Here is a 27,371-nt window from a genome sequence, read left to right on the forward strand (position 1 = left end):
TTGGGTTGACTCGCAAACGGTGCTCAGCCAGCTCCCTGGGTACACCCGGCATGTTAGATGGCTTCCATGCAAAGATGTCCCAGTTCTCACGGAGGAACTGGATGAGCGCTTCTTCCTATTTGCTGTCGAGTGTCGTCGAGATATGGGTTGGAGCAGCATTGGGGTCGGTCGGATGAACATAAACTGGCTTGGTCTCGCTAGCCGACTGGAATGCAGACTCTAAGGCGGGCCTCTTAGCATGCAGCAAATCACTCGGATCTGCGGTCTTCTGGTACTCTTGAAACTCTACTGCTACCATTTGCTCATCTGCTATCTTTGCTCCATCTTGAAGACAATCTTCTGCTCTCTGACGGTTATCGGAAACCGTTATTATGCCCCTGGGACTAGGCATCTTCATCTTGAGATATACATAGCATGGTCGAGCCATAAAGCTAGCATAAGCAGGTCTGCCCAGAATGGCATGATATGCACTCTAGAAATCCACAACTTCAAACGTCAACTTCTCCTTGCGGAAATTCTTCTCGTCGCCGAAAACCACATTGAGAGTGATCTGCCCGAGTGAATCGGCTTTCTTTCATGGGATGATTCCATGGAACCGCATGTTGCTCTCGCTGAGTTTGCACATCGGAATGCCCATTCCTTTGAGGGCCTCAGCATACAGAATATTCAAGCCACTACCACCATCCAGCAGGACCTCAGTCAGTCATGTGCCCCACACGACTAGGTCGACCACCAGCGCCTGCCGCCCAGGGGTAGCTACGTGTGCTGGGTGGTCAGACTGGTCGAATGTAATGGGGGTTTTGACCACTTCAGATACCTTGGTGTTCGTCGGTGTCAAAACCGGCGGATCTCGAGTAGGGGGTCCCGATCTGTGCGTCTTAGGCTGATGGTAACAGGAAGCAAGGGACACAATGTTTACCCAGGTTCGGGCCCTCTCGATGGAGGTAAAACCCTACTTCCTGCTTGATTAATATTGAAGATATGTGGAATACAAGAGTAGATCTACCACGAGATCATAGAGGCTAAACCCCATGAGCTAGCCTATGATGGTATGATTGTAATTGTGATCGGCCTTCTAAGGACCATCCTCTCCGGTTTATATAGACACCGAAGAGTTAGGGTTTACATGGAGTCGGTTACAAGGAAGGAAATATAATATCCGGATCGCCAACCTTGTCTTCCACGCAAAGGAGAGTCCCATCCGGACACGAGCCGAAGTCTTGAGTCTTGTATCTTGACGCTTCTATAGTCCGGACGATGTATATAGTCCGGCTGTCCGGATACCCCCTTATCCAGGACTCCATCAGTAGCTCCTGAACCAGGCTTCAATCACGACGAGTCCGGCACGCAGTCTTGTCTTCGGCATTAAAAGGAGGGTTCCTCCTCCGAATACTCCAAGGTTACCATCGAACACGTAGACCGTGTCCGGATCTGCAAAATGATCTTCACATACCACCGTAGAGAGAATGATACTCCAGCTAACAATTTTTAGACACGTGACAGGCCATTAGGGCCAGGTCATTATTTGAACCGTTTTCCCACAACCAGCCATAGCGTATACTGCGAGGCGGTTTCCTGAGCACGTCTTGTCGAAGCGAAGATCGTGTCCCCTTATCACGGGATTCTCATCAATACGGGTACGGGTAATCCAACCGCACCGCCAATCGCGGTAAGTGGGAGGTGAGCGGGCTCCACGAGGCAAGTGGGAAGGCGCAAAAAGCTCTTACCTTCTCTTATAAAGAGACAAGGTCTCTTCCTCTTTTACCCACGACTTCTTCTTCCGCTAACCCATTTCCCTCTGCTCGAGCCCTAACGCACAAGCGCTCTACTTCTCCATCGAAGAGAGGTTTTCTGAAGATGTCCGGATCCGGAGCAGGAGGCAAATGGATGGCCTCTACTGTCCGGGAGAAGGATATCAAGAGGCTCTGGGAAACCGGGTATCTGGCCAAGAAAATCGGCCATTGGCTCCCACCGGCGGGACAAGTTGTCCCTACTCCGGAGCCTCACGAGAGAGTCATGTTCCTTCCCCATTTTGTCCGTGGGCTTTGGTTTCCCCTCCACCCATTTGTACATGGAGTCATGTATTACTATGGGGTTGATTTTCATGATCTTTCCCCCAACTCCTTTCTCAATATCTCGACGTTCATCGTCGCATGCGAGGCCTTCCTCCGGATTCCGCCTCACTTCGGCCTGTGGCTGAAGATTTTAAATGTAAAGCCCAAGGTGGTGAGTGGAAAACACGCCGAGTGCGGCGGCGCCATGGTGAGCAAGATGCCCAAGGTAGTTTGGCCGAAGGGCACTTTCAACCACTCCGTCAAGGAGTGGTAGCAGCAGTGGTTTTATATCACCGAACCACACGGCGAAGAGTGGGTTGCAGCTCGTGAGTTCAGATTCGGAGCTCCACTGCGGCTCACGTCCTGGCCCAAGAAGGGCCCTAACTGGTGCTCATCCGATGAGTTGTTACTGCTCCAGACGCGCATTCAGAGTATGGTTAACAAGGACGTCAAACTTGTTGACGTGGTCCAGGTGATGCTAGTTCGCCTGGTTCTCCCTTGCCAGCGTCGAGCCTGCACCTTGTGGGAGTTCGACCCAGACAAGCACCAAACCCTCTGGGAGGTCTACGACTCCTCCCACGAGGATATCTGGAAGGTGCTCTTTAGGTCCGGCAAATGGTCGGATTCCACCGAGGATCGGGGATATCAATTATCCCATTCTCCCAACCCAGTAAGTCACAGCCATGCCCTGTCCATCCATGCTTCAGTTGGCATGTCCTAAGGGACAATTCTAATTATGTCTCATCGTGACCTCAGGGATGGACAAAGAAGGTGGAGCGGATACAATGTCCGACCCCATTGCCGGAGGAGCCGACTGGTCCTCTTCTGACGAAGATGCTGGTTCCTGCGCCTTACAAGGCGCCCAAGAAAGAGGCCTCCAAGAAGGTCAAGAAGACCCGGAGTGGCCTCCGCTGTCGCGAGGCTTCAGACGCCAGATCCGAAGGCTCGAGCGACGCTCCTTCCGAAGACGAAGAGGAGGAGGCAGAGGAGGACGAGCCTCGCTCTGCAGGCGGGAAGAAGCGTGCAGCTTCCCCGTCCCTAGAGGCTGAATCGCCCAAGAGAGGGCGAGGTTCCCCTCCAGAGGCATCCACCCCGGCTACCGATAACAGCCCGGAGTGGGATCCCGAGGCCCAGCTCCTGGGAAAATCATAAGTAACCGAAATCCAAATACGCCTATGTATCTAGGGTCGTCTGGGCATAGTAGTTTTAACTGTCGCCACATTTCATATAGCCCGGCGGGGTCTCCTGTCGGACAGTCCTCATCGGAGGATTCGTTGAGCTCGAATGCTGTGGCGAGCTAGACGCCTCCGGGGACTCCTTTTCCGAAGTCTGGGCGCGAGACTGATGTGTCGTCTCAAAGAAGCTCAGAGCCGGATAAGGTTCTGGAGGCCTCTAAGGCTCCAGGATCGGGCGAACCGCCACCTTCCATGAAGGGAGGTTTGACCACTCCGCTGGGAACCTTTGTTTACGCAGAGCTGCCGGGTGATCTATTGACAGCGTTAAAGAACGCGTTATCGTCGATGAACATCGGACCCTTATGGGTACGATGGTTGGAAAGATTCAGGTTGCCGAAAGCGGGCTGAATGAGTCCTGTCTTGGCCTTATAAAGGCCTTTGAGGTATGGTTTCTAAGGAACCTTTAAAGGATTAGTATGATATGAGGAATAGCCCCTGATACACTGTCCGGCAAAAGAGATCCTGGCAGGGGATCAAACCCTCTATTGTAATGGGAGCCTTTGTTTAATGACGCGTACCCATTTGCTTTGAAAACAGGCGGCTGTGGAGAGGACTGCCGCTCATAATGCGGAAGTGTCCGAACTAAAGCAGAGCCTAGAACGGGCCGAAGAAGAACTTGGCCGTGTGAAGAAGCAATTAGAAGAGAAACAAGGTATGTTAAAAGTATTTGTGTTATGCGCCCTAGGAGCGAGTGCTGAATATGAGGCACTGAAGAAGGCAGCGGCTGAGGCCCAAGAAAGGGCTGCGGCCGAATAGGCGCTGTGTGAAAAACACGAGGCCAGGGTCGTCACGGCTGAGCGGGAGCTCCAGGATGCTGTGATGAAAAGCGAGAGCTTGGAGCAGAGTCTAGTAGGGAAAGAATCCGAACTCGCCCAAGCTCTCCAAGCTGTGGAAGATGCTCGGGAAGAAGCCCGAGGCGCTGTACGGGACATTCAGGAGGCCCGAAAAGTTGCGGCTGGTAAGGCCCGTTGTATATATGGCCATTATTGCGTTATAGCACGGAGAACTCTAAGCGGCAAGCTGAATTCTTGTTTTTACATGGGCGTTTGCGGATCTGCCTCGCAGCATATCAGATGCTACCTGATTTTACCGGACCGAGGAGAGGGAGTCTGCGGGGAGGGACTTCTGGTCGCAGTATCTGGCGCCGAACTATCCGGTGCCTTTTATCGATCACCTGAAGCAGCTGGTCGAACTGCACCAGGCGGCCGAACTAGCCATAAAGACTTGGTCATCCGGTTGTGGCCTGCAGAGCCAATTCCCAGCAGTTTCTTCGGACGCGTCAAGCGATTGTGGGCGCCTGTCCTCGACTTGATATTATCAAGCGATCAGTCTGTATAGAAGGTGCGCGAATGGCGCTTGCCCATGCAAAAGTGCATTGGGGGAAGCTTGACGCCGAAAAGCTGATAACTGAGGGGCCACCAGAGGGTAAGGAGCATCGCAAGCCCGAACTGTATTATGAAGGTGTAATGAAGGGTGCCCGCCTGGCGGCGGACAAGTGTACCAAAGACATTATATTTCCCTGAGGGCATTTTTGCCATCGTTTGTATTATGGGATAATGGCACTTTTATTATATGTTGCCTATTTGGTTTGAACATGTGTTCTTCCTTTGCGGCTGTTTATTGTACATAAATTCTGACAGTTGGCCAGTCGTCGGCTTCAGCCCCCACGAGAGAAGTACGGGGGTGTCGGGGTATTTTTTAACACTCTTTATCCCATTGTTGGGTCCTTATCAGGAGGCGTTTCTCACCACGAATCAGGCAATCGGACTATAGGGCTTTATTACTCTCACTTAGCCATAGGATTTCGAGTATGGTCGGCGCAGCCCCTAGTGTCCGGAAGGCCAGACTAGGGGCTCTATTGGCGCCTGATCGGTAGACCGATCCGTCGCAATCTGCATTTTATAGTGGCGTTATGCGGAATAAATCTTTAAGGATTTTGCAACCTCTCGAACTGCTGACCAACTCTCGCCGCATCATGACAGTTGGTTTTCGGCTTTCTCTACTGAGGTGCTTGTCCGGCAGATCCGGGACACAATCGCAGTAGTTCTCCTAGTGCTACCTTAGCCGAGGAACGGAACATAAGGTACCAAAACATGGGAGCCGGGCAAACCCAACCAATGACCCAAGACATGATTCGGAGCTGATGCATATAGTGCTATAAGTTCAGGGTGCCGAGCGACCGAGAAGGTGGTCGGACTTTATTGCCGTACCGTGGAGCCCCTGGCATAACCGGGCGTAACACGAACCGTGGCTGCCACTTTTATGGCAAAGAGGCGTCGATGATAAACGACGACCGGTGCATGTTTAGTTAAGTCTACGCATTGAAGTAATATGATATGTCCATGGATATGAATGCGATTTATGATTATGAAAAAAGAGATGGTTTTCTGGCGGAACCTGTGGTGGCCGTACTGGAGGGGGCTGTGAATGGATCAAAAGTGAATCCGAACTGCCGTCTACCTGCATGGTCCCGTCCTTGTGTGTCCGGGTCTACTTCACGCCGCCAAACCTGTTCTGCATAAGAGTTAGTTTGTGAAGGTAAGTGAGCGGAGGGCGGTGAACATCCTCCTGTGGTTGGTCCCAAGGTTCCTGATCGGACCCTGGTAACCCCAGCCGCTATTCGAGAAGCAGCCCGGACTCCTCAGTTGGTGTCCCGATAGTTGGCTGTCATATCAAAATATTGACAGGCATGCACGACTTGCTACTCTAATAGCTGTATGATCTCCGCTTCTGAGGGCGAGGTTTGGCTCTGCACGCAGGCATGAGTGTATTACCGGTGTTGGCCTGATGATTTGCCACGTGGAATCTAGCCAACGTGGTTCATCTTGTTAGTATACGGTGTGATACCGTATAGGAGGAATGCACCGATGGCGCGGCCTTATTTGGTTATCTCAAAACAACCGTTAGGGCGGCGGGCCAATAATCCTGGCCTTTGTTGTTTTAGGAGCCCCTGGACTGTTAGGTCCGGGGGTATGCAATTGAATTGCTTTGGTTTGTATGGTAGGGGGCGATCGGCCGTACTGTTGTGCTGGGGGCGGGGGGCTTTTGACTAAGCGCCTCCCCTCAATGTTTCTGGCACACGCCCGGTTGATTTTCTTTGGAGATCCGGCATTCTCTATTAGTATGTTTTGCCGTTCTTTTGGGAGTACCGTGAATTGCACACGGCTGATCGAGTTCGTGGCTTGGGCCGAATAGGCTTGAGTTGTTCCTTGTCCATTGACCGGACTGGGATTTGCTGAACTTGATACCGACTTCCCTGATTTGCCATTTATGACCGTTGCGCCGGGGCTTGAGGCTACTTCTTCGTGTATCCTTCTTTATGGTTTGGACCGTAGTGGTGTGGGGACGTCGGATTGTGTGCCTTTGATTTCCCTGCTTAGGTTGAGGTAGCCAGTTGTGCCGCGTGTGCCCTTTGTTAGGTCGGTCGAGTCCGTACTTCTCGGTGGCCAGGATCTTGGTCCACCGTTCTATTAGCAAATCATGTTCAGCCTTAAGCTGCTCTTGCTTCCTTTGTTGACTCTTTGCGGTGGCTATGAGTCGTCGCCTAAAGCGAACTTGTTCCACTGGGTCTTCAGGCACGCCGAATTTGTTGTTGTTGAGGCTTATCTCGTCTTCAGAGGGGGTGTATAATTGTTCCTCTCCAAGTATCCCACCGTGGCCCGTACGGCCTGCTTGATGGTTGGCTGATCAGGAATGTATTCCTCTTCGGTACTATCCGGATCATCTCCCGGACCGGTATTGATGTGGCGGGGCTTGGAGTGGTGCCAAAGACGCCCATGTTTTGCTTTTCCTCCCGGGGGGTTGTCCTCCACTCCCTCGTCGCCATTGGTTTCTTTCGGAGTGTCCACCATGTATATATCATTTGAAGAGGTGGCTGTCCACCGCCCTATGAGCGGTGACTCCTGTATGTCTCCTGCATCATCGTCCATACCGTCGATGTCTTCGAGGTCGAAGTCGAGCATGTCGGTTAAATCATCGATCGTGGCGACAAAGTGGGTGGTGGGTGGGTAGCGAATTCCTTTGCCACCTGCTTCCCACTCAAGCCGGACATAGTTCGGCTCAGAGCCACCTGATAGAGAGAGAGACTTTAAAGAGTTCAACATGTCGCCAAAAGGTGAGTGCTGAAAGGTGTCCGCAGTAGTAAACTCCATTACCGGAGCCCAACTTGGCTCTGCTAGCTCGAGAGTGTGCGGACCAGGACCAATAGCCAGATATGAGTCCGGGGGCCCAGGGTTACAGGCCTCTACAGAGGTGAGACTTGTGTTCGGCTCCGCCGCCGATAAGTGTGCGGCTTGTGAGGTGGGGTCCAGCCTTCCGTCCATAGGCAACGCAACCTGCCCTGGATTTAGATCCGGGGCTGCTTCGGGGATGATGTCCCGAGCATTGTCCGACAGCAGGTCTAGGCCGTGCTCGTCGTGACTGTTCGGCGCTCCTGGCACAGGCTCGAATCCATTGAAGATCGAGTCTCCGCGGATATCTGCCGTGTAGTTCAAGTTTCCGAACCTGATCTGTGGCAAGGGCGAAGTTATCGATCTGCTCCAACTGGCCAAGCGAATTGGCCCGCAGTGCGAAGCCGCCGGACACAAAGACCTGTCCGGGGAGAAAAGTCTCACCCTGGATCGTGTTGTTGACGATTGAAGACGCCATCAAACCTCGAAGCGACGACACAGAGGAACTCTCAATGAAAGCACCAATGTCGGTGTCAAAACTGGCGGATCTCGGGTAGGGGGTCCCGATCTGTGCGTCTTAGGCTGATGGTAACAGGAAGCAAGGGACACAATGTTTACCCAGGTTCGGGCCCTCTCGATGGAGGTAAAACCCTACTTCCTGCTTGATTAATATTGAAGATATGTGGAATACAAGAGTAGATCTACCACGAGATCGTAGAGGCTAAACCCTATGAGCTTGCCTATGATGGTATGATTGTAATTGTGATCGGCCTTCTAAGGACCATCCTCTCTGGTTTATATAGACACCGAAGAGTTAGGGTTTACATGGAGTCGGTTACAAGGAAGGAAATATAATATCCGGATCGCCAAGCTTGTCTTCCACGCAAAGGAGAGTCCCATCCGGACACGAGCCGAAGTCTTGAGTCTTGTATCTTGACACTTCTATAGTCCGGACGATGTATATAGTCCGGCTGTCCGGATACCCCCTTATCCAGGACTCCCTCAGTGTTGCCGGAGCAACCATGTTCACCTCTCTGTTAATGACCTTCAGTCGACTTTTGCTCTCAATATCTGCAAAAATCACCAAGGTGGCATTGACATTGGGGTAACCGTTGTCATCATCCTTATCCTCTTCTTCCTTCTCAGACTCTTTGTCCTTATCACTGGGTTTACTTTCTCGGAAGCTCTGGATTAGGAGTCGACATTGTCGAGTGGTATGCTTGGGGAGAATCAGGTTCCCCTCCTCATCCTTCTTGGTGTGAATATGACACGGAAAATCCATCACATCATTTCCTTCCTGGTCCTTCACCTTCTTGGGGGTCCAGGGCCTTTAGGTTTCCCTTTGAACTTTCCTTGATTCAACACTGCTGCCTCGGCAGGACCTGCTACCTCAGCCTTTCGCTTCTGCTTCCGACTGGAATTTCCTCCTCCGGTGTCCTGCACGACTGTTTTGTGCTTGCCACTCCTGAGTCGGTCTTCCTCTTTGCCGTTAGCGTATTTGGTGGCAATCTCCATCATCCGAGTCAAAGACATATCTCCAGTCTGGCCGAACTTCAGATTAAGCTCTCTGTAGCAAACACCTTCCTTGAAGGCACAGACTGCTTGGTGATACGACACATTCTCCACTGTGTGGTGCAGAGTGATCCATCTCTGGATATAGTCTCTTAGGGTTTCATTCGGTTTCTGCACGCAATGCTGCAGCTCTAGTAGACCAGCAGGTCTCTTGCAAGTGCCCTCAAACGTTCTGGTGAACACTCGGGCTAACTCATCCCAACTCAAAATACTCCCAGGGAACAACTGATTCAGCCAAGCTCTGGCAGAACCTTCAAGCATTAGAGGAAGGTGCTTCATGGCCACCTCATCGCTGCGGCCACCAATGTGCACAACCACTCGGTAGTCTTCGAGCCAAGTATCGGGCTTCGACTCTCCTGTGAACTTACTGACGCCAGTCACCAGTCTAAAGTTATGGGGAATCTCAGTAGCTCTAATGGCCCTTCCAAAACACTCGGGGCCGGAAACATGGACTCTACCTCCACTGGGTCTGTCCTGATCCAGCCCTTCTCTGTATGCTCTGTTCCGGTCGACCAAACCCTGCACAAGGACGGATCTTGCGTCAAAGCCAGGCTCTCTGGGGTCGAATGGAACTCTACGGTCGTTCCCATACGGACGTCTATCGTCATTGCGTCGGGGCGCGTACGACCCGTTCCTCGGAAGGGGCGAAGGTGGTCGAGATAGTTGTCACGGGCGTATTCACGATCATATTCTCCATGAGCTCTTCCCAGGTACCGATCCTGGTGGTGATCACGGCCTACATGCCGCAAAGGGGACCTAGGACTGTGAGCCGATTGAACGGTATCTGCTCTCACTGACCTGCTGTGGATTCTGTTCTGCGACTAGGACACAGCGGAGTTATGGTCTCCTAGCATTCTGATCTGTTCCAAGCCTCTTCCAGCCTCCGAACGAGACGGCCGAATGGACTCTGCAATACGTGCAGCGGCTGCCAAATTCTGAATCGATGTATGGAATACCTGAGTTTCCGGTGGAAACAATTGTCGTGGACGCCGACTAGACTCGGGGATCACTCGACAGGCATGCTCGTCGAGAGAATGTTGGAGATTCTCTAGACGAGTGCGCTCAGCCAGAGTGGCCAGGCGCACCGCCTCCAAGGCCCGGGCCTCGGTGGTTTCCCCTATGATGGGGGTCTGGAGAGCCTCCACGTTGTGGTGATGCAGCTCTTCCCTCTGCTGCGAGTTGAGTGGTTGGGGATGGTACTCTTCATGGTCGAGTGACGGGCTAGCGCTTCTGCCGCCGTCACCGCTGCGACGAAAGCCAGGCGGACCGCGATGAGAGTCGACCATGAGGACCTCCGCCGTGGGGTCACAACTCCCGCTCTCGAAGAAGGTATTTGCGAAATCAGTCGACAGTTCGACCAACCCGAAAGGAAACACATCGGGCTCGATTGCCGCGACCTGAGGGGTGAACTCCTGACGAGCCACCACGTGTCTCACCCACCGCTGAAGCCGCGAACACCCGGACCGCTTGCGGCGGCGCCTAGCGGAGTGAGACGACGACGCGACGACCGACTGGTATGTAGAAGACGGCTGCCTAAGGAGGACGCCACAGGAACTTGCATGGAAGTGTGCCGAGCCACGAGCCGGGAGAGCCCCGACATCGAGGGGGGCCTCCTGGAGCCAGGCGGAGTCGTCGGCGACGAAAGTGAGTGCCGAGTCGGAACTCGCGGCCCATGACCAAACCGCCGCCGGAAACCATGGTGATGAAGATCGACGGAAATGCAACCTCGCCGAAAGTCGCTAATGAAGGAAATATGCCCTAGAGGCAATAATAAAGTTATTATTTATTTCCTTATATCATGATAAATGTTTATTATTCATGCTAGAATTGTACTAACCGGAAACATAATACATGTGTGAATACATAGACAAACATAGTGTCACTAGTATGCCTCTACTTGACTAGCTCGTTTATCAAAGATGGTTATGTTTCCTAACCATAGACAAAAGAGTTGTCATTTGATTAACGGGATCACATCATTAGGAGAATGATGTGATTGACTTGACACATTCCGTTAGCTTAGCACTTAATCGTTTAGTATGTTGTTGTTGCTTTCTTCATGACTTATACATGTTCTTGTAACTATGAGATTATGCAACTCCCGTTTACCGAAGGAACACTTTGGGTGCTACCAAACGTCACAACGTAACTGGGTGATTATAAAGGAGTACTACAGGTGTCTCCAAAGGTACATGTTGGGTTGGCGTATTTCGAGATTAGGTTTTCTCACTACGATTGTCGGAGAGGTATCTCTAGGCCCTCTCGGTAATGCACATCACTATAAGCCTTGCAAGCAATGTAGGTAATGAGTTAGTTACGGAATGACGCATTACGTAACGAGTAAAGAGACTTGCCAGTAACGAGATTGAACTAGGTATTGGATACTGACGATTGAATCTCGGGCAAGTAACATACCGATGCAAAGGGAATAACGTATGTTGTTATGCGGTTTGACCGATAAAGATCTTCGCAGAATATGTAGGTGCCAATATGAGCATCGAGGTTCCGCTATTGGTTATTGACCGAGAATAGTTCTAGGTCATGTCTACATTGTTCTCGAACCCGTAGGGTCCGTACGCTTAAGGTTTCGATGACAGTTATATTATGAGTTTATGAGTTTTGATGTACCGAAGGAGTTCGGAGTCCCGTATGAGATCGGGGACATGATGAGGAGTCTCGAAATGGTCGAGATGTAAAGATCGATATATTGGACGACTATATTCGGACTTCGGAAAGGTTCCGAGTGATTCGGGTATTTTTCGGAGTACCGGAGAGTTACGGTAATTCGCCGGGGAGTATATGGGCCTTATTGGGCCATACGGGAATAGAGGAGAGAGGCCAAAAGGAAGGAGGCCTGCACCCCCCCTCTGGTCCGAATTGGACAAGGGGGGCAGCCCCCTTTTCCTTCTCCCTCTCCTCCTCTTTTCTTCTCCAACAAGGAAAAGGAGGAGTCCTACTCCCGGTGGGAGTAGGACTCCCCCCTTGGCGCGCCTCCTCCATAGGTCGGCTGCCTCCCCCCTTGCTCCTATATATACGGGGGCAGGGGGGCACCCCAAAGACACAACAACAATTGATCCTTGAGATCTATTAGCTGTGTGCGGTGCCCCCCTCCATCATAGTCCTCCTCGATAATATTGGTGGTGCTTAGGCGAAGCCCTGCGACGGTAGAACATCAAGATCGTCACCACGCCGTCGTGCTAACGGAACTCTCCCTCGACACTCGGCTGGATCGGAGTTCGAGGGACGTCATCGAGCTGAACGTGTGCTAGAACTCGGAGGTGTCGTAGTTTTGGTGCTTGATCGGTCGGGCCGTGAAGACGTACGACTACATCAACCGCGTTGTGCTAACGCTTCCGCTTTCGGTCTACAAGGGTATGTAGATTACACTCTCCCCTCTCGTTGCTATGCATCACCATGATCTTGCGCGTGCGTAGGAAATCTGTTGAAATTACTACGTTCCCCAACAGTGGCATCCGAGCCTGGTTTTATGCGTAGATGTCATATGCACGAGTAGAACACAAGTGAGTTGTGGGCGATACAAGTCATACTTCTTACCAGCATGTCATACTTTGGCTCAGCGGTATTGTGAGATGAACCGGCCATGACCGACATTACGCGAGACTGGTTTCACCGTTATGAGCACTCGTGCTTAAAGGTGACTGGCGGGTGTCTGTCTCTCTCACTTTAGCTGAACCGAGTGTGGCTACGCCCGGTCCTTGAGAAGGTTAAAACAACACTAACTTGACGAACTATCGTTGTGGTTTTGATGCGTAGGTAAGAACGGTTCTTGCTCAGCCCGTAGCAGCCACGTAAAATTTGCAACAACAAAGTAGAGGACGTCTAACTTTTTTTTGCAGGGCATGTTGTGATGTGATATGGTCAAGACGTGATGAGATATAAGTTTTTGTATGAGATGATCATGTTTTGTTGAAGTTATCGGCAACTGGCAGAAGCCCTATGGTTGTCTCTTTGTTGCATAAGATGCAAGTGCCAAATAATTGCTTTACTTTATCGCTATGCGATAGCAATAGTTGCAAGAGCAATAGTTGGCGAGACGACCATGTGACGACACATTGATATAGATCAAGATGATGAAGATCATGGTGTCGTGCCGGTGACGATAGAGATCATGATAGTACTTTGGAGATGGAGATCAAAGGCGCAAGATGATCATGGCCATATCATGTCACGTATTTTGATTGCATATGATGTTTATCTGTTATACATCTTATTCTGTTTTGTTTGACGGTAGCATTTTAAGATGATCTCTCACTAATTATCAAGAAGTGTTCTCCCTGAGTATGCACCGTTGTGAAAGTTCTTTGTGCTGAGACACCACGTGATGATCGGGTGTGATAGGCTCTACGTTCAAATACAACGGGTGCAAAACAGTTGCACACGCAGAATACTCAGGTTAAACTTGACGAGCCTAGCATATACAGATATGGCCTCGGAACACGGAGACCGAAAGGTCGAACGTGAATCATATAGTAGATATGATCAACATAGTGATGTTCACCATTGAAAACTACTCCATCTCACGTGATGATCGGACATGGTTTAGTTGATTTGGATCACGTGATCACTTAGATGACTAGAGAGATGTCTGTCTAAGTGGGAGTTCTTAAGTAATATGATTAATTGAACTTAAATTTATCATGAACTTAGTCCTGGTAGTATTTTGCAAATTATGTTGTAGATCAATAGCTTGCATTGTTGCTTTCATATGTTTATTTTGATATGTTCCTAGAGAAAATTGTGTTGAAAGATGTTGGTAGCAATGATGCAGATTGGATCCGTGATCTGAGGTTTATCCTCATTGCTGCACAGAAGAATTATGTCCTTAATGCACTGCTAGGTGGCAGACCTATTGCAGGAGCAGATGCAGACGTTATGAACGTTTGGCTAGCTCAATATGATGACTACTTAATAGTTTAGTGCACCATGCTTAACGGCTTAGAATCGGGACTTGAAAGACGTTTTGAACGTCATGGACCATATGCGATGTTCCAGGAGTTAAAGTTAATATTTCAAGCAAATACCCAAGTTGAGAGATATGAAGTCTCCAACAAGTTCTATGGCTAAAAGATGGAGGAGAATCGCTCAACTAGTGAGCATGTGCTCAGATTGTCTGGGTACTACAATCGCTTGAATCAAGTGGGAGTTAATCTTCCAGATAAGATAGTGATTGACAGAGTTCTCTAGTCACCATCACCAAGTTAGTAGAACTTTGTGGTGAACTACAGTATGCAAGGGATGACGAAAACGATTCCCGAGCTCTTCGTGATGTTGAAATCGACGAAGGTAGAAATCAAGAAAGAGCATCAAGTATTGATGGTTGACAAGATCACTAGTTTCAAGAAAAGGGCAAAGGGAAAGAAAGGGAAACTTCAAGTAGAATGACAAGCAAGTTGTCACTCCCGCGAAGAAGCCCAAAGCTGGACCAAAGCCTGAAACTGAATGATTATACTGCAAAGGAAATGGTCACTGGAAGTGGAAATGCCCTGAATATTTGGTGGATAAGAAGGATGGCAAAGTGAACAAGGGTATATTTGATATACAGGTTATTGATGTGTACCTTACTAGTGTTTATAGTAGGCCCTGAGTATTTGATACTTGTTCGGTTGCTAAAAAATTAGTAACTCGAAACAGGAGTTACAGAATAATCAGAGACTAGTTGAGGGTGAAGTGGCGATGAGTGTTGGAAGTAGTTCCAAGATTGATATGATCATCATCGCACACTCTCCATACTTTCGGGATTAGTGTTAAACCTAAATAAATGTTATTTGGCGTTTGTGTTGAACATGAATATGATTTGATCATGTTCATTGCGATACGGTTATTCATTTAAAGTCAAAGAATAATTGTTGTTCTGTTTACATGAATAAAACCTTCGATGGTCATACACCCAATGAAAATAGTTTGTTGGATCTCGATCGTATTGATACACATATTCATAATATTGATGCCAAAAGATGCAAAGTTAATAATGATAGTGCAACTTATTTGTGGCACTGCCGTTTGGGTCATATCGGTGTAAAGCGCATGAAGAAACTCCATAAAGATGGATTTTTGGAATCACTTGGTTATGAATCATTTGATGCTTGCGAACCGTGCCTTCTGGGCAAGATGACTAAAACTCCGTTCTTCAGAACAATGGAACGAGCTACTGACTTATTGGAAATAATACATACTGATGTATGCGATCCAATGAGTGTTGATGCTCGTGGCGAGTATCGTTATTTTCTGACCTTCACAGATGATTTGAGCAGATATGGGGATATCTACTTGATGAAACATAAGTCTGAAATAGTTGAAAGGTTCAAAGGAATTCAGAGTGAAGTGAAGAATCATCGTAACAAGAAAATAAAATTTCTACGATCTGATCGTGGAGAAGAATATTTGAGTTACGAGTTTGGCCTTCATATAAAAACAATGTGGAACAGTTTCACAGTTCATACCACCTGGAACACTATAGCGTTATGGTGTGTCCAAACGTCGTAACCGCACTTTATTGGATATAGTGCGATCAATGATGTCTCTTACCGATTTACCAATATCATTTTGGGGTTATGCATTAGAGATAGCTGCACTCACGTTTAAATAGGGCACCATCAAAATCCGTTGAGATGACGCCTTATGAACTGTGGTTTGGCAAGAAACCAAAGTTGTCGTTTCTTAAAGTTTTGGGTTGCGATGCTTATGTGAAAAAATTTCAACCTGATAAGCTCGAACCCAAATCGGAGAAGTGCGTCTTCATAGAATACCCAAAGGAAACTATTGGGTACACCTTCTATCACAGATCCAAAGGCAAAATCTTTGTTGCTAAGAATGGATCCTTTCTAGAGGAGGAGTTTCTCTCGAAAGAAGTGAGTGGGAGGAAAGTAGAACTTGATAAGGTAATTGTACCTTCTCCCAAATTGGAAAGTAGTTCATCACAGAAATCAGTTCCAGTGATGCCTACACCGATTAGTGAGGAAGTTAATGATGATGATCATGAAGCTTCAGATCAAGTTACTACCGAACCTCGTAGGTCTTCTAGAATAAGATCCGCACCAAAGTGGTACGGTAATACCGTTCTAGAAGTCATGTTACTAGACCATGATGAACCTACGAACTATGAGGAAGCGATGATGAGCCCAGATTCCGCGAAATGGTTTGAGGCCATGAAATCTGAGATGGGATCCATATATGAGAACAAAGTGTGGACTTTGATTGACTTGCCCGGTGATCGGCAAGCCATAGAAAATAAATGGATCTTCAAGAGGAAGACGGACACTGATAGTAGTGTTACTATCTACTAAGCTCGACTTGTTGCGAAAGGTTTTCGACAAGTTCAAGGTGTTGACTACAACTCAACTGTAGCGATGCTTAAGTCTGTCCGAATCATGTTAGCAATTGTCACATGTTATGAAATCTGGCAAATCGATGTCAAAACTACATTCTTTAATGGATTTATTAAAGAAGAGTTGTATATGATGCAACCAGAAGGTTTTGTTAATCCTAAAGGTACTAACAAAATGTGCAAGCTCCAACGATCCATCAATGGACTGGTGCAAGCATCTCGGAGTTGGAATATACGCTTTGATGAGTCGATCAAAGCATATGGTTTTATACAGACTTTTGGAAAGGCTTGTATTTACAAGAAAGTGAGTGGGAGCTCTGTAGCATTTCTGATATTATATGTGCAAGACATATTGTTGATTGGAAATGATATAGAATTTCTGGATAGCATAAAAGGATACTTGAATAAAAAGTTTTTCAAAGAAAGACCTCAGTAAAGCTACTTACATATTGAGCATCAAGATCTATTGAGATAGATCAAGACGCTTGATAATATTTTCAATAAGTACATACCTTGACAAGATTTTGATGTAGTTCAAAATGGAACAGTCAAAGAAAGAGTTCTTGCCTGTGTTGCAAAGGTATGAAATTGAGTAAGACTCAAATCCCGACCACAGCAGAAAATAGAAAGAGAATGAAAGTCATTCCCTATGCATCAGTCATAGGTTCTATAAAAGTATGCCATGCTATGGAGCAGACCTATTGTATACTCTCCCCTGGTTTGGCAAGGGAGTACAATAGTGATCTAGGAGTAGATCACTGGACATTGGTCAAAATTATCCTTAGTAGAATAAGGATATGTTTCTCGATTATGGAGGTGATAAAAGAGTTCGTCGTAAAGAGTTACATCGATGCAAGCTTTTACACTGATCCAGATGACTCTAAGTCTCAATCTGGATACATATTGAAAGTGGGAGCAATTAGCTAGAGTAGCTCCGTGCAAAGCATTGTAGACATAGAATATTTGCAAAATACATATGACTCTATAATATGACAGACCCGTTGACTAAACTTCTCTCACGAGCAAAACATGATCATACCTTAGTACTCTTTGGGTGTTAATCACATAGCGATGTGAAGTAGATTATTGACTCTAGTAAACCCTTTGGGTGTTGATCACATGACGATGTGAACTGTGGGTATTAATCACATACAAATGTGAATATTTGTGTTAAATCACATGATAATGTGAACTAGATTATTGACTCTAGTGCAAGTGGGAGACTGAAGGAAATATGCCCTAGAGGCAATAATAAAGTTATTATTTATTTCCTTATATCATGATAAATGTTTATTATTCATGCTAGAATTGTATTAACCGGAAACATAATACATGTGTGAATACATAGACAAACATAGTGTCACTAGTATGCCTCTACTTGACTAGCTCGTTTATCAAAGATGGTTATGTTTCCTAACCATAGACAAAAGAGTTGTCATTTGATTAACGGGATCACATCATTAGGAGAATGATGTGATTGACTTGACCCATTCCGTTAGCTTAGCACTTAATCGTTTAGTATGTTGCTGTTGCTTTCTTCATGACTTATACATGTTCTTGTAACTATGAGATTATGCAACTCCCGTTTACCGGAGGAACACTTTGGGTACTACCAAATGTCACAACGTAACTGGGTGATTATAAAGGAGTACTACAGGTGTCTCCAAAGGTACATGTTGGGTTGGCGTATTTCGAGATTAGGTTTTGTCACTACGATTGTCGGAGAGATATCTCTGGGCCCTCTCGGTAATGCACATCACTATAAGCCTTGCAAGCAATGTAGCTAATGAGTTAGTTACGGAATGATGCATTACGTAACGAGTAAAGAGACTTGCCAGTAACGAGATTGAACTAGGTATTGGATACCGACGATCGAATCTCAGGCAAATAACATACCGATGACAAAGGGAATAACGTATGTTGTTATGCGGTTTGACCGATAAAGATCTTCGCAGAATATGTAGGTGCCAATATGAGCATCCAGGTTCCGCTATTGGTTATTGACCAAGAATAGTTCTAGGTCATGTCTACATTATTCTCGAACCCGTAGGGTCTGCACGCTTAAGGTTTTGATGATAGTTATATTATGAGTTTATGAGTTTTGATGTACCGAAGGAGTTCGGAGTCCTGTATGAGATCGGGGACATGACGAGGAGTCTCGAAATGGTCGAGACGTAAAGATCGATATATTGGACGACTATATCCGGACTTCGGAAAGGTTCCGAGTGATTCGGGTATTTTTTGGAGTACCAGAGAGTTACGGGAATTCGCCGGGGAGTATATGGGCCTTATTGGGCCATACGTGAATAGAGGAGGGAGGCCAAAAGGAAGGAGGCCTGCGCCCCCCCCTCTGGTCCGAATTGGACAAGGGGGGCAGCCCCCTTTTCCTTCTCCCTCTCCTCCTCTTTTCTTCTCCAACAAGGAAAAGGAGGAGTCCTACTCCCGGTGGGAGTAGGACTCCCCCCTTGGCGCGCCTCCTCCATAGGCCGGCCGCCTCCCCCCTTGCTCCTATATATACGGAGGCAGGGGGCACCCCAAAGACACAACAACAATTGATCCTTGAGATCTATTAGCCGTGTGCGGTGCCCCCCTCCACCATAGTCCTCCTCGATAATATTGTAGCGGTGCTTAGGCGAAGCCCTGCGACGGTAGAACATCAAGATCGTCACCACGCCATCGTGCTGACAGAACTCTCCCTCGACACTCGGCTGGATCGGAGTTTGAGGGACGTCATCGAGCTGAACATGTGCTAGAACTCGGAGGTGCCGTAGTTTCGGTGCTTGATCGGTCGGGCCGTGAAGACGTATGACTACATCAACCGCGTTGTGCTAACGCTTCCGCTTTCGGTCTACAAGGGTATGTAGATTACACTCTCCCCTCTCGTTGCTATGCATCACCATGATCTTGTGTGTGCGTAGGAAATCTGTTGAAATTACTACGTTCCCCAACAGCTAAGACGCTTTGCCCCAAGGTGGGCGCCAACTGTCGTGGTACTAAGTCTGACAGTAAGTATAGGGGGTACGAATGAGGAGGCAAGGTCCTAGCTACGGCGAGATTGTATGCAAGTGTTTACGAGTTCGGGCTCCTCTCGGAGGAGGTAAAAGCCCTACGTCTCGGTGCCCGGAGGCGGTCGACTGGATTATATGAGTGTGTGTTACAGGGGGTGCGAACCCTTGTGCCAGAGGAGGGGGTGGCTTATATAGAGTGCGCCAGGACCCCGGCCATCCCCCATTACCAAGAGTTCAATGTACATAAATATGGGGCGTTACTGGTAACGCCAGCCATAAGTGCCTTTAATGACCTTAAAGACTACAGTGTGAATGCTTGACCATTCCTGTTCTGAGTGACTCCTAGTCTTTGGTAGGTCGAGTGGTTTCTTGTATGGTCGAGCGATTGACTGGTCATGTGACTTCAGGAAGGAGGGGTACCCGAGTGGCTGATTCGTCGAGTGGATTGCACTCGACACCTTTACTGGGCACTCCCTGTTATCTCTTGAGTTTCTTTGCTTCTAGGATAGTGGCCTTGGGTAGGGCGTATAGGTCAGGCCTATGACCCTACCCGTGGTCTATATATCATCACGGACCCTACGGGTTCGAGAACTATGTAGACATGACTGAGATACCTCTCTGGTCAATAACCAATAGCGGAACCTGGATGTCGATATTGGCTCCTACATATTCTACAAAGATCTTTATCGCTCAAACCGTTATGACAACATATGTAATTCCCTTTGTCCACTAGTATGTTACTTGCCCGAGATTCGATCGTCGATATCTTCATACCTAGTTCAATCTCATTACTGGCAAGTCTTTTTACTCATTCCGTAATACATCACCTCACGACCAAATCCTTAGTCATTTGCTTGCAAGCTTATGATGTGTATTACCGAGAGGGCCCACAGATATCTCTCTGATACTCGGAGTGACAAATCCTAATCTCGATCTATGCCAACTCAACAAACACCTTCAGAGATACCTGTAGAGCATTTTTATGATCACCCAGTTATGTTGTGACATTTGATAGCACACAAGGTATTCCTCCGGTATCTGGGAGTTGCATAATCTCGTAGTCGAAGGAATAAGTATTTGACATGAAGAAAGTAATAGCAATAAACTGAACGATCATTATGCTAAGCTAACGGATGGGTCTTGTCCATCACATCATTCTCCTAATGATGTGATCCCATTATAAAATGTCAACACATGTCCATGGTTAGGAAACCTTAACCATCTTTGATCAACGAGCTAGTCTAGTAGAGGCTTACTAGGGACAGGGTATTTTTTTATGTATTTACGCATGTATTTAAGTTCCGATCAATACAATTTTAGCATGAATAATAAGCCTTTATCATGAATAAGGAAATATAAAATAACAACTTTATTATTGGCTCTAGGGCATATTTCCTTCACCCTCCCCACATCTCTCCCCGACGCCATTGGGCGAGGCTAATGGACAAAGCATGTCCAACAAGCAATGTTGGTGGGCTCGTGTCCTCACTCAAAGGGGGGTGTCGCCTGGCCAACATACCATGTCGGCTTCAGACGGCAAATGCGTATGGCGGGGCTCGGACTCCTTGGTGGTGGCTCCAGGCAGCTTTAGAGATGGACGCACCATCGTGACTGCAAGGGCAATACGGTGGCTAGTTGCAGCACATTTGAGTATCCCCGCCTTAATCTGGCCGCTCAAGGAGAACTTCCCTTGTCGAACCAACAACCCCATTGCAGATTGTAGTGGTGGGGGTGGGCGCCACCCTGCAGATAGATCGATCCGACTTGGCAAGTGGACATGTGCTAGATTGTGAGCTCAACGATTGTGTGCTAGCTATTGTGTGTCGCCTGCATAGCGCGATTCAACACGTAGGTGGATGGATTGCTCGCACATGAATGACTCGAGATTTGATGCCATCAACCAGATCGGCGACACGAGTTTGGTAGCTCCTCAATGGTCATGGCAGTGATAGGCAGGAAGACGTCCCACCCATCCGCTAGCGCCACTACCTGCTCTCGTCGTCACCAGTGGCGGCGGGACACTCCTCCTAGGGAGGTGGCTGACTAAGTGGCTCCGCGGACATGTGCTTCTTTGGTGCATAGTTTCGAGTGTCAGCAGAAGCGTGTGGCCTCATTCGATGGACATCGCGGTGGTTCTGTGTGGAATACTGACTAGTGCACCTTTCAAAGTATCTGTCTGTGGGATGGTTCTTGAAACATCGCTTTTCATGGCCGTGATGAAAACTCTTGTTCTAGTATGGACACCGTGGTGGTTCTGCGTGGAATACTGACTAGTGCAGCTTTCAGAATATCCGTCTGTAGGATGGTTCTTGAAACATTACTTTTCATGGCCGCGATGAAAACTTTTGTTCTAGTCTTCATTGGTTGGACTAAGCAGTGACGAACTTGCGTCGTCACATCATTGAAGGTGTAGTCTCCATGTTGCTCAGGGTGCAAATCCTTGATTTGTTGGTCTTGGCATTCAGGATGCGAATCCTTTTCCTGGCTATCTTCGGCCGAGCGTGACGATGCCAGCGTGTGAGAGTTATCCCTTCTTGAAGGCGTTCATGTGGAAAAGGTCGACTTATACGTAGGTGTTTTCTTCATATTTTATAGTGATTTTTTCGTAGTTGTCTATGTCTTGCACTCTACTTGTTGATGACGTTGGCATTGTTGTCTTGCATCAGCTATAAAATATGGATGTGTGCATGTAGTGATGCAGAGGTCAGGAGGTTTATCCTTCCTTTTAATAAAAAATAAAATAATTGCTAATTGCAATCAACTAAGAAGTAATTCGTTGTATAGCACTCCCTCCGTCCTAAAATAAGTGTCGCGGACTTAGGACGGAGGGGGTATGTTCTTATAGTCATCTCTCAATAACACGGAGGCCCAAGAGAAGACTATCTTCTCAACAAGTATACATGCCCTTATCTAAATGTTGTGTCACCCTAAATAATCTAATGTGGTTACTAATAACTACTTCCTTTATAAAGAAATATACTACTTTAGTGGTTTAAACACCCTTATATCTCTTTACTGGGGGCGTACTGTTGAATATGGCGGCCGGTCAAGTGAAGAAGGAACAAAAATTAAGTTTCTTGTTTTCAACTGGGGTTGTTTTTTAAGAAGAAACTAGAGTGATGTAAGAAATTCATCCGCAACTCTTTCGGCCGTCTCTTGCACGTCGTTTGGGCATTTGTGACATGTAGGCCGTGGGTGGTGAACACGTCAATTTGTCGTCTCTGTTTCTATTACTGTATCCCTTTCCTTTCTTCTCCTTGTTGAACTATTAAGAGTGTTTAACCGGCCGCCATATAACCTTACTGTAAAGACATGAGGATTTACAACTTTGAATGCTTTCAAGCTCAGATGGTAGGTTATATGAACTATTAAGCTCATAATTCCTTCCAAGGGGCTGGCCACATAATGACATGCTAAACCCTTGTCTTCTTTGGGTAGTTCTGCACTGAAAAAGTGAGATAGGTGTTCATGTCTAAAAAATATCGCATATTCTGAATCCAACTGAAATATACTGTCTATGAGCACTTAAGTTCACAGAAACCATGGTTTCAGATTTCAGAGCACATAAGCGATCTGTACGTAAGAAGACAAACATCTTAATTTCATATTTGAATAAACATTGCTTTTTCTACACTGTTATAACAATCACACAAAATTCGCTGTAGGCCTAGAAACTCCTTGAGCCTATTGAATCATAAAGTTTTTTCTTTCTTTGTCCTTGATGGCTGAACATTATCTCTACTATATCACGAAGAGGCCACTGCAGCTGTTGCTGGAAGAGGAACATCCACTAACCTCTCAAGCATATCCAGTTGATCATAAGGTGCTATCTGCAAAGCATCAGATGCATATGCATTTTAGGTCTTGCATGTGTTTCATTTTTTCAGAAATATGTTAGCGTCATCTAGATGTATCCCTTAACTTTGCTGTACTCTTAAATTATCATAAACATTAACAGGAGATGAATCTAATTTTGTGTGTCATATACCTGACTAAATCCATCAGGCCAAGTTATAGAAACAGCATAGTTGCCCATCGGCCGTATCTCTTCAGGCTCGATGTCTTCAGGTACATCGCCATACTGTACTTTCTGCTCTCCAGTCCATTCGTCCTGCAAAAAAGAACTACTTAGTATCTAAACTAATAAGCCATGAAATAGAGAACAATGAGGACAGCCGGCGCGAAGGTTCTGTGCAGACTGCCTCGCACGCCAGTCCTCCAGATATACAATCTTGAGCACTGTAGGGTAGCTGTACAGTTTTTTTTTTTGGTCTTTTGTTCTACGTTTGGTTTTGTAGGCTGCTAATTTTTGTTTAGTTCTTTCTTTCTTTTAGTTCCGGTCTTTTCCTGGTTTGGCTGTAAGACTTGTGCTATCCCAGTGCCCTTTTCTAATAGTACAAAATAACACACATTTAGATGTTCGAGAAAAGGAAACCATTAAATATGTTTCTGAGATGAAAAGAGAAAAATGACGGTGCATGACTTAGTTTTCTGAAAAGAGAACTGTATTAAGCTTTTGGACTCTGTGCATGATACTGTAAATATATATCCAACACATCATAAGGGAAGGGCATACACACCACACTTTGAGCAGATCGGTCGTTCCGTCGGACTGTTGCTGGGTGCAAGAAGAACTCCTCATCTGAATCTGGTACTTTCACTCTGATTGCTCTAATTGATCTATCGTAGGACACTGCTGTTGAAACTGAAAATAAACAACAACAATTTTAACACAACATTAACGAGAAGTATGTTTTATAATGCAACACATGCAAAACAAGGTTGTACCAACACTTTTATATGTTTTCTTTTTCATGTCAAGTTAGTGCACATATGTTATATTCTGTTACTTCTGGAGCTTTTAATTTACCTTGTTGTCTAATTTTAGCACATTGTTGAACAACACATACTCCAAGATTCTGAAATATCTTGGCAACGTCCCCTTGGGGATCAGACACTACTTCAGGAATGCCAGTATCTCCAGAAGACGAAAGCTGTAAAATTACCAAACTATAATTTCCACGTTCATGTTTAGCCAAGTGCAAGCAGGATCTTTTTTCTTTTTGGACTTACAGTTGGCCGTATTGGCAAATCAAAGAGGTTAGGTATTCCAAACTGCTGCACAACCTGAAAGAGTAATTGCATTGTCGAAGAAACTCAATAGCTATTCAAGAGAAATGTGCTACAAAATATTAGTTAATACGTATTTGTCTTGCCTGAGCTCCAGAACCTTTTCCAAATGGGTAATAGCGCTTTTCGTCAGCATCAAAGTAGCACATGTTCTCAACAACTGCAACACATGGAACCTTGGCAACAGAAGAGGTGCAGAGACAAGTCAATGGAAGAATACTTGTCAAATTAGGCTATTCATGCAGCGTGTTGTGCAAGATTACACACCTTCAGCTTAGAGAACATCCTAACACCCTTTGCAACATCAATAAAAGCCAGCTTCTGAGGGGTAGTAACAATCACAGCTGCAGTCAACGGAGCTACCTGGTGTTTCGGACGTGTTATACTTCGAGATGCTTTCAGTATGATTCGCTTCACTAGGATATATAATATGCACAGCAAAGTTGCTAGAGAACCACCTGACAGAGTGTTAAGTGTATATCGCCTGTTCCGGGAGGCATATCAATGACAAGATAGTCAAGTTCGCCCCTTCATGCAATAAACAACAGTTTCAAGTTCTTTTATTTAGAGGTAAATTAAAAAACTGTTTGGTATATACGTAGTAGCTGGAAGTATGGCTATTAAATATGTCATGTGTTTCATCAAAAAAAAAATGTCATGTGCATCTGATGGCTTTAGACAGGGATCAACTGTTGGCTTTGCATACCAGTCAGTCGTGGTCAGCAACTGATTAATGACTCCTGAAACCATTGGACCTCGCATGATCGCTCTTCCTTGTCCAGCAAAGCCAAAAGACACCAATTTGACTCCCAAATACTCGGTCGGAAGAATACTTTTGCTTTCTGGGTTCTAAAGGTAAGTCTGTTTACCATTATTAGTGCAAACACTAAATTCCATGTTAACATAAAGATCCAACCATCAGGCTTACCACCACTAGCAGCCGGTTCTCTGGAGAAACCATATTTGGTAAGCTTGGACCAAAGACATCGGCATCGAAAATCCCAACCCTGGCCCCCATACCAGCTAAGGTGTATGCAAGATTCACCGCGACTGTAGATTTTCCAACTCCTCCCTGGAGACGTGAAAACGGTCACTAAAAGCAATTTTTAAGGTATCGTTCGATGTGTGCAGGAGTACCAAGTCTTGCCTTGCAACTTGAGACTGCTATGATGTTTGAAATTTTCTTTAGTCCTTCTGGGAGGTCCCCTGCATATACTGGTTGTGCAGGTTGTGCAGACATTGCAACATTGACCTTCTTAACCCACGGAAGTGCTGCAACGACCTCATTTGCCTTTTCTTCGAACTGTACAGCACAAATTCAGAGTTTTAGGCAAAGCCATTCCTTGGAAGGATAATACAGATGCAATGTTATCAGACAAGTTCATTGCACAGCACTTTTAAATAGCAGATACACGGTTCAAGTGCAGATCTACCGATGCATAGCAATTGAGGCATAGCTGACATAAGTGGTCGTTGAGATGTTGGCACTGACTTATGCCATGAAATGATCAGACAGCGAATAATCAGATAGCTGAACACGAGAACTGCCTCACCATGTCCTTGACTGGGCATGCAGGAGTCGTCAGCTCCACACGAAACGAGACCTGAAGACAGTCAAACTAATGGGTAAATCCCAGGCAATGCCGGTTAATCACTGTCGCATCTCATTCGATCAGGAAGTGCCCTTTTACCTCCTCTAAAGTTTCACTGATCTCCAAATCCTTGATGAACCCACACGAGACGATGTCCGTGCCGAAATCAGGATCGATAATCTGGGAGAGCGCGATGAGCACGTCCCTCTTGGCATCCTCCACTGACGCGACCACCGCACCAGCTGGGGAAATTATACAGACACCGGAGCATACAGAAGTTACATACACACACACACATATATCTTCAGTTAGCAGGGCACTAAGCCCAGCAACAGGCACAGGCCAGTGCATAAATTCAGAGTCGCCAGGAATTCTGCGACTGCTGCTGCTGCTGCTACTGCTACTACTACGGCTGCGATGGCGAAACATGCAAAAGCTCGGGAGGATTTGAAGTTACCGCTGGACGACGCGGCTCTCGCGCACGACCGGCGACGGCCCACGCGCGGCGACAAGGGGGGCCGGGCATGCGACTGGATAGTTGCAGCCGCGGCAGGAGGAGCCTTCGCTGGCAGGGCAGCTGCTGCATGTGGATGTATGATTCATGAGAGCTGAGACATCATCTATCGATTCATTCACGGGGGACGAGGGCGGCCTCACCTCTTGGAGTTGGAGTCGGGGAGACGAGATGAGGAGCGGGCGGCACGATGAAGGAGGCCGGCGCGGTGTGGAGGGTCCGCATTGCCGCCATCTCCGCCGGCGAGAACGCGCGGCGAGGAAGTGTCAATGGGATGGATGATGAAGGCGGAACGGGGGAGGGAGTGGCCGTCTTTGGGCCGCTGGTTGTGTGGATTTGGTTTGCCTCGTGGCTTAAAGATCAGTAGCAGCGCAAGCAAGAGCTGCCTCGTAGTGACACGGCCACTGACGAGTGGCTCCCACAAGATACTCTTCCCGTTAGAGTGTCGGAGCACATGATGCTATTTTATGAGTGTCATGTGAGATAAATACTACGGAATCACTAAAAATATGACGTCTGATTTTTAGAGATTCAAGACGTATGTTGTCTCGTCCGTCCGATTGATCTACACGAGCCGCGCAGATCCATCAGCTATGTCATATTCTAGACATGTTCGCTCCCATATCAGACCTCGCGAACGTACAACCCAGCAACTCCCCCTTTCTTTCCACCACCGCCCTCAATCATCATTTCATTTCATGAATCACGCAGTCACTGTTCGTCGTTGTTCTTCTTAATGAGGAGTGAAGTTC

At 47.1% G+C, this 27,371-nt stretch overlaps 1 protein-coding gene across 2 annotated transcripts; it reads right to left on the reverse strand.

Annotated features, from left to right (window-relative positions):
• Nucleotides 1–22,913: 22,913 nt before the first annotated feature.
• On the reverse strand, nt 22,914–26,954 carry LOC119276978 (fe-S cluster assembly factor HCF101, chloroplastic). Of its 2 annotated transcripts, none has more exons than XM_037558162.1 (15): nt 26,763–26,954; nt 26,563–26,682; nt 26,205–26,347; nt 26,067–26,117; nt 25,661–25,816; nt 25,442–25,585; nt 25,220–25,362; nt 24,972–25,041; nt 24,781–24,876; nt 24,600–24,689; nt 24,457–24,510; nt 24,254–24,377; nt 23,964–24,088; nt 23,372–23,494; nt 22,914–23,213 (listed from the first exon to the last, which is right to left on the reverse strand). In XM_037558162.1, the coding sequence occupies exons 1-15, from the start codon at nt 26,851–26,853 to the stop codon at nt 23,130–23,132; spliced, it is 1,614 nt and encodes a 537-aa protein (XP_037414059.1). In that variant the 5' UTR covers nt 26,854–26,954; the 3' UTR covers nt 22,914–23,129. The 2 variants fall into 2 exon arrangements, with proteins under 2 accessions (XP_037414059.1, XP_037414057.1); XM_037558160.1 differs by having other exon boundaries at nt 26,563–26,685.
• Nucleotides 26,955–27,371: the final 417 nt, after the last annotated feature.

Source organism: Triticum dicoccoides, chromosome 3B (assembly GCF_002162155.2).
Source record: "Triticum dicoccoides isolate Atlit2015 ecotype Zavitan chromosome 3B, WEW_v2.0, whole genome shotgun sequence".
Classification (NCBI taxonomy): domain Eukaryota; kingdom Viridiplantae; phylum Streptophyta; class Magnoliopsida; order Poales; family Poaceae; genus Triticum; species Triticum dicoccoides.

Bases quoted from the DNA above. Each gene is read 5' to 3' on its own strand.
- LOC119276978 (XM_037558160.1), bottom strand. From the start codon at position 26,853: ATGGCGGCAATGCGGACCCTCCACACCGCGCCGGCCTCCTTCATCGTG. The intron at 25,586-25,660 runs GCAAGACTTGGT...TCACGTCTCCAG, and splicing joins TAGCAGTCTCAAGTTGCAAG to GGAGGAGTTGGAAAATCTAC. The intron at 24,690-24,780 runs GTGTGTAATCTT...TCTGTTGCCAAG, and splicing joins GGATGTTCTCTAAGCTGAAG to GTTCCATGTGTTGCAGTTGT.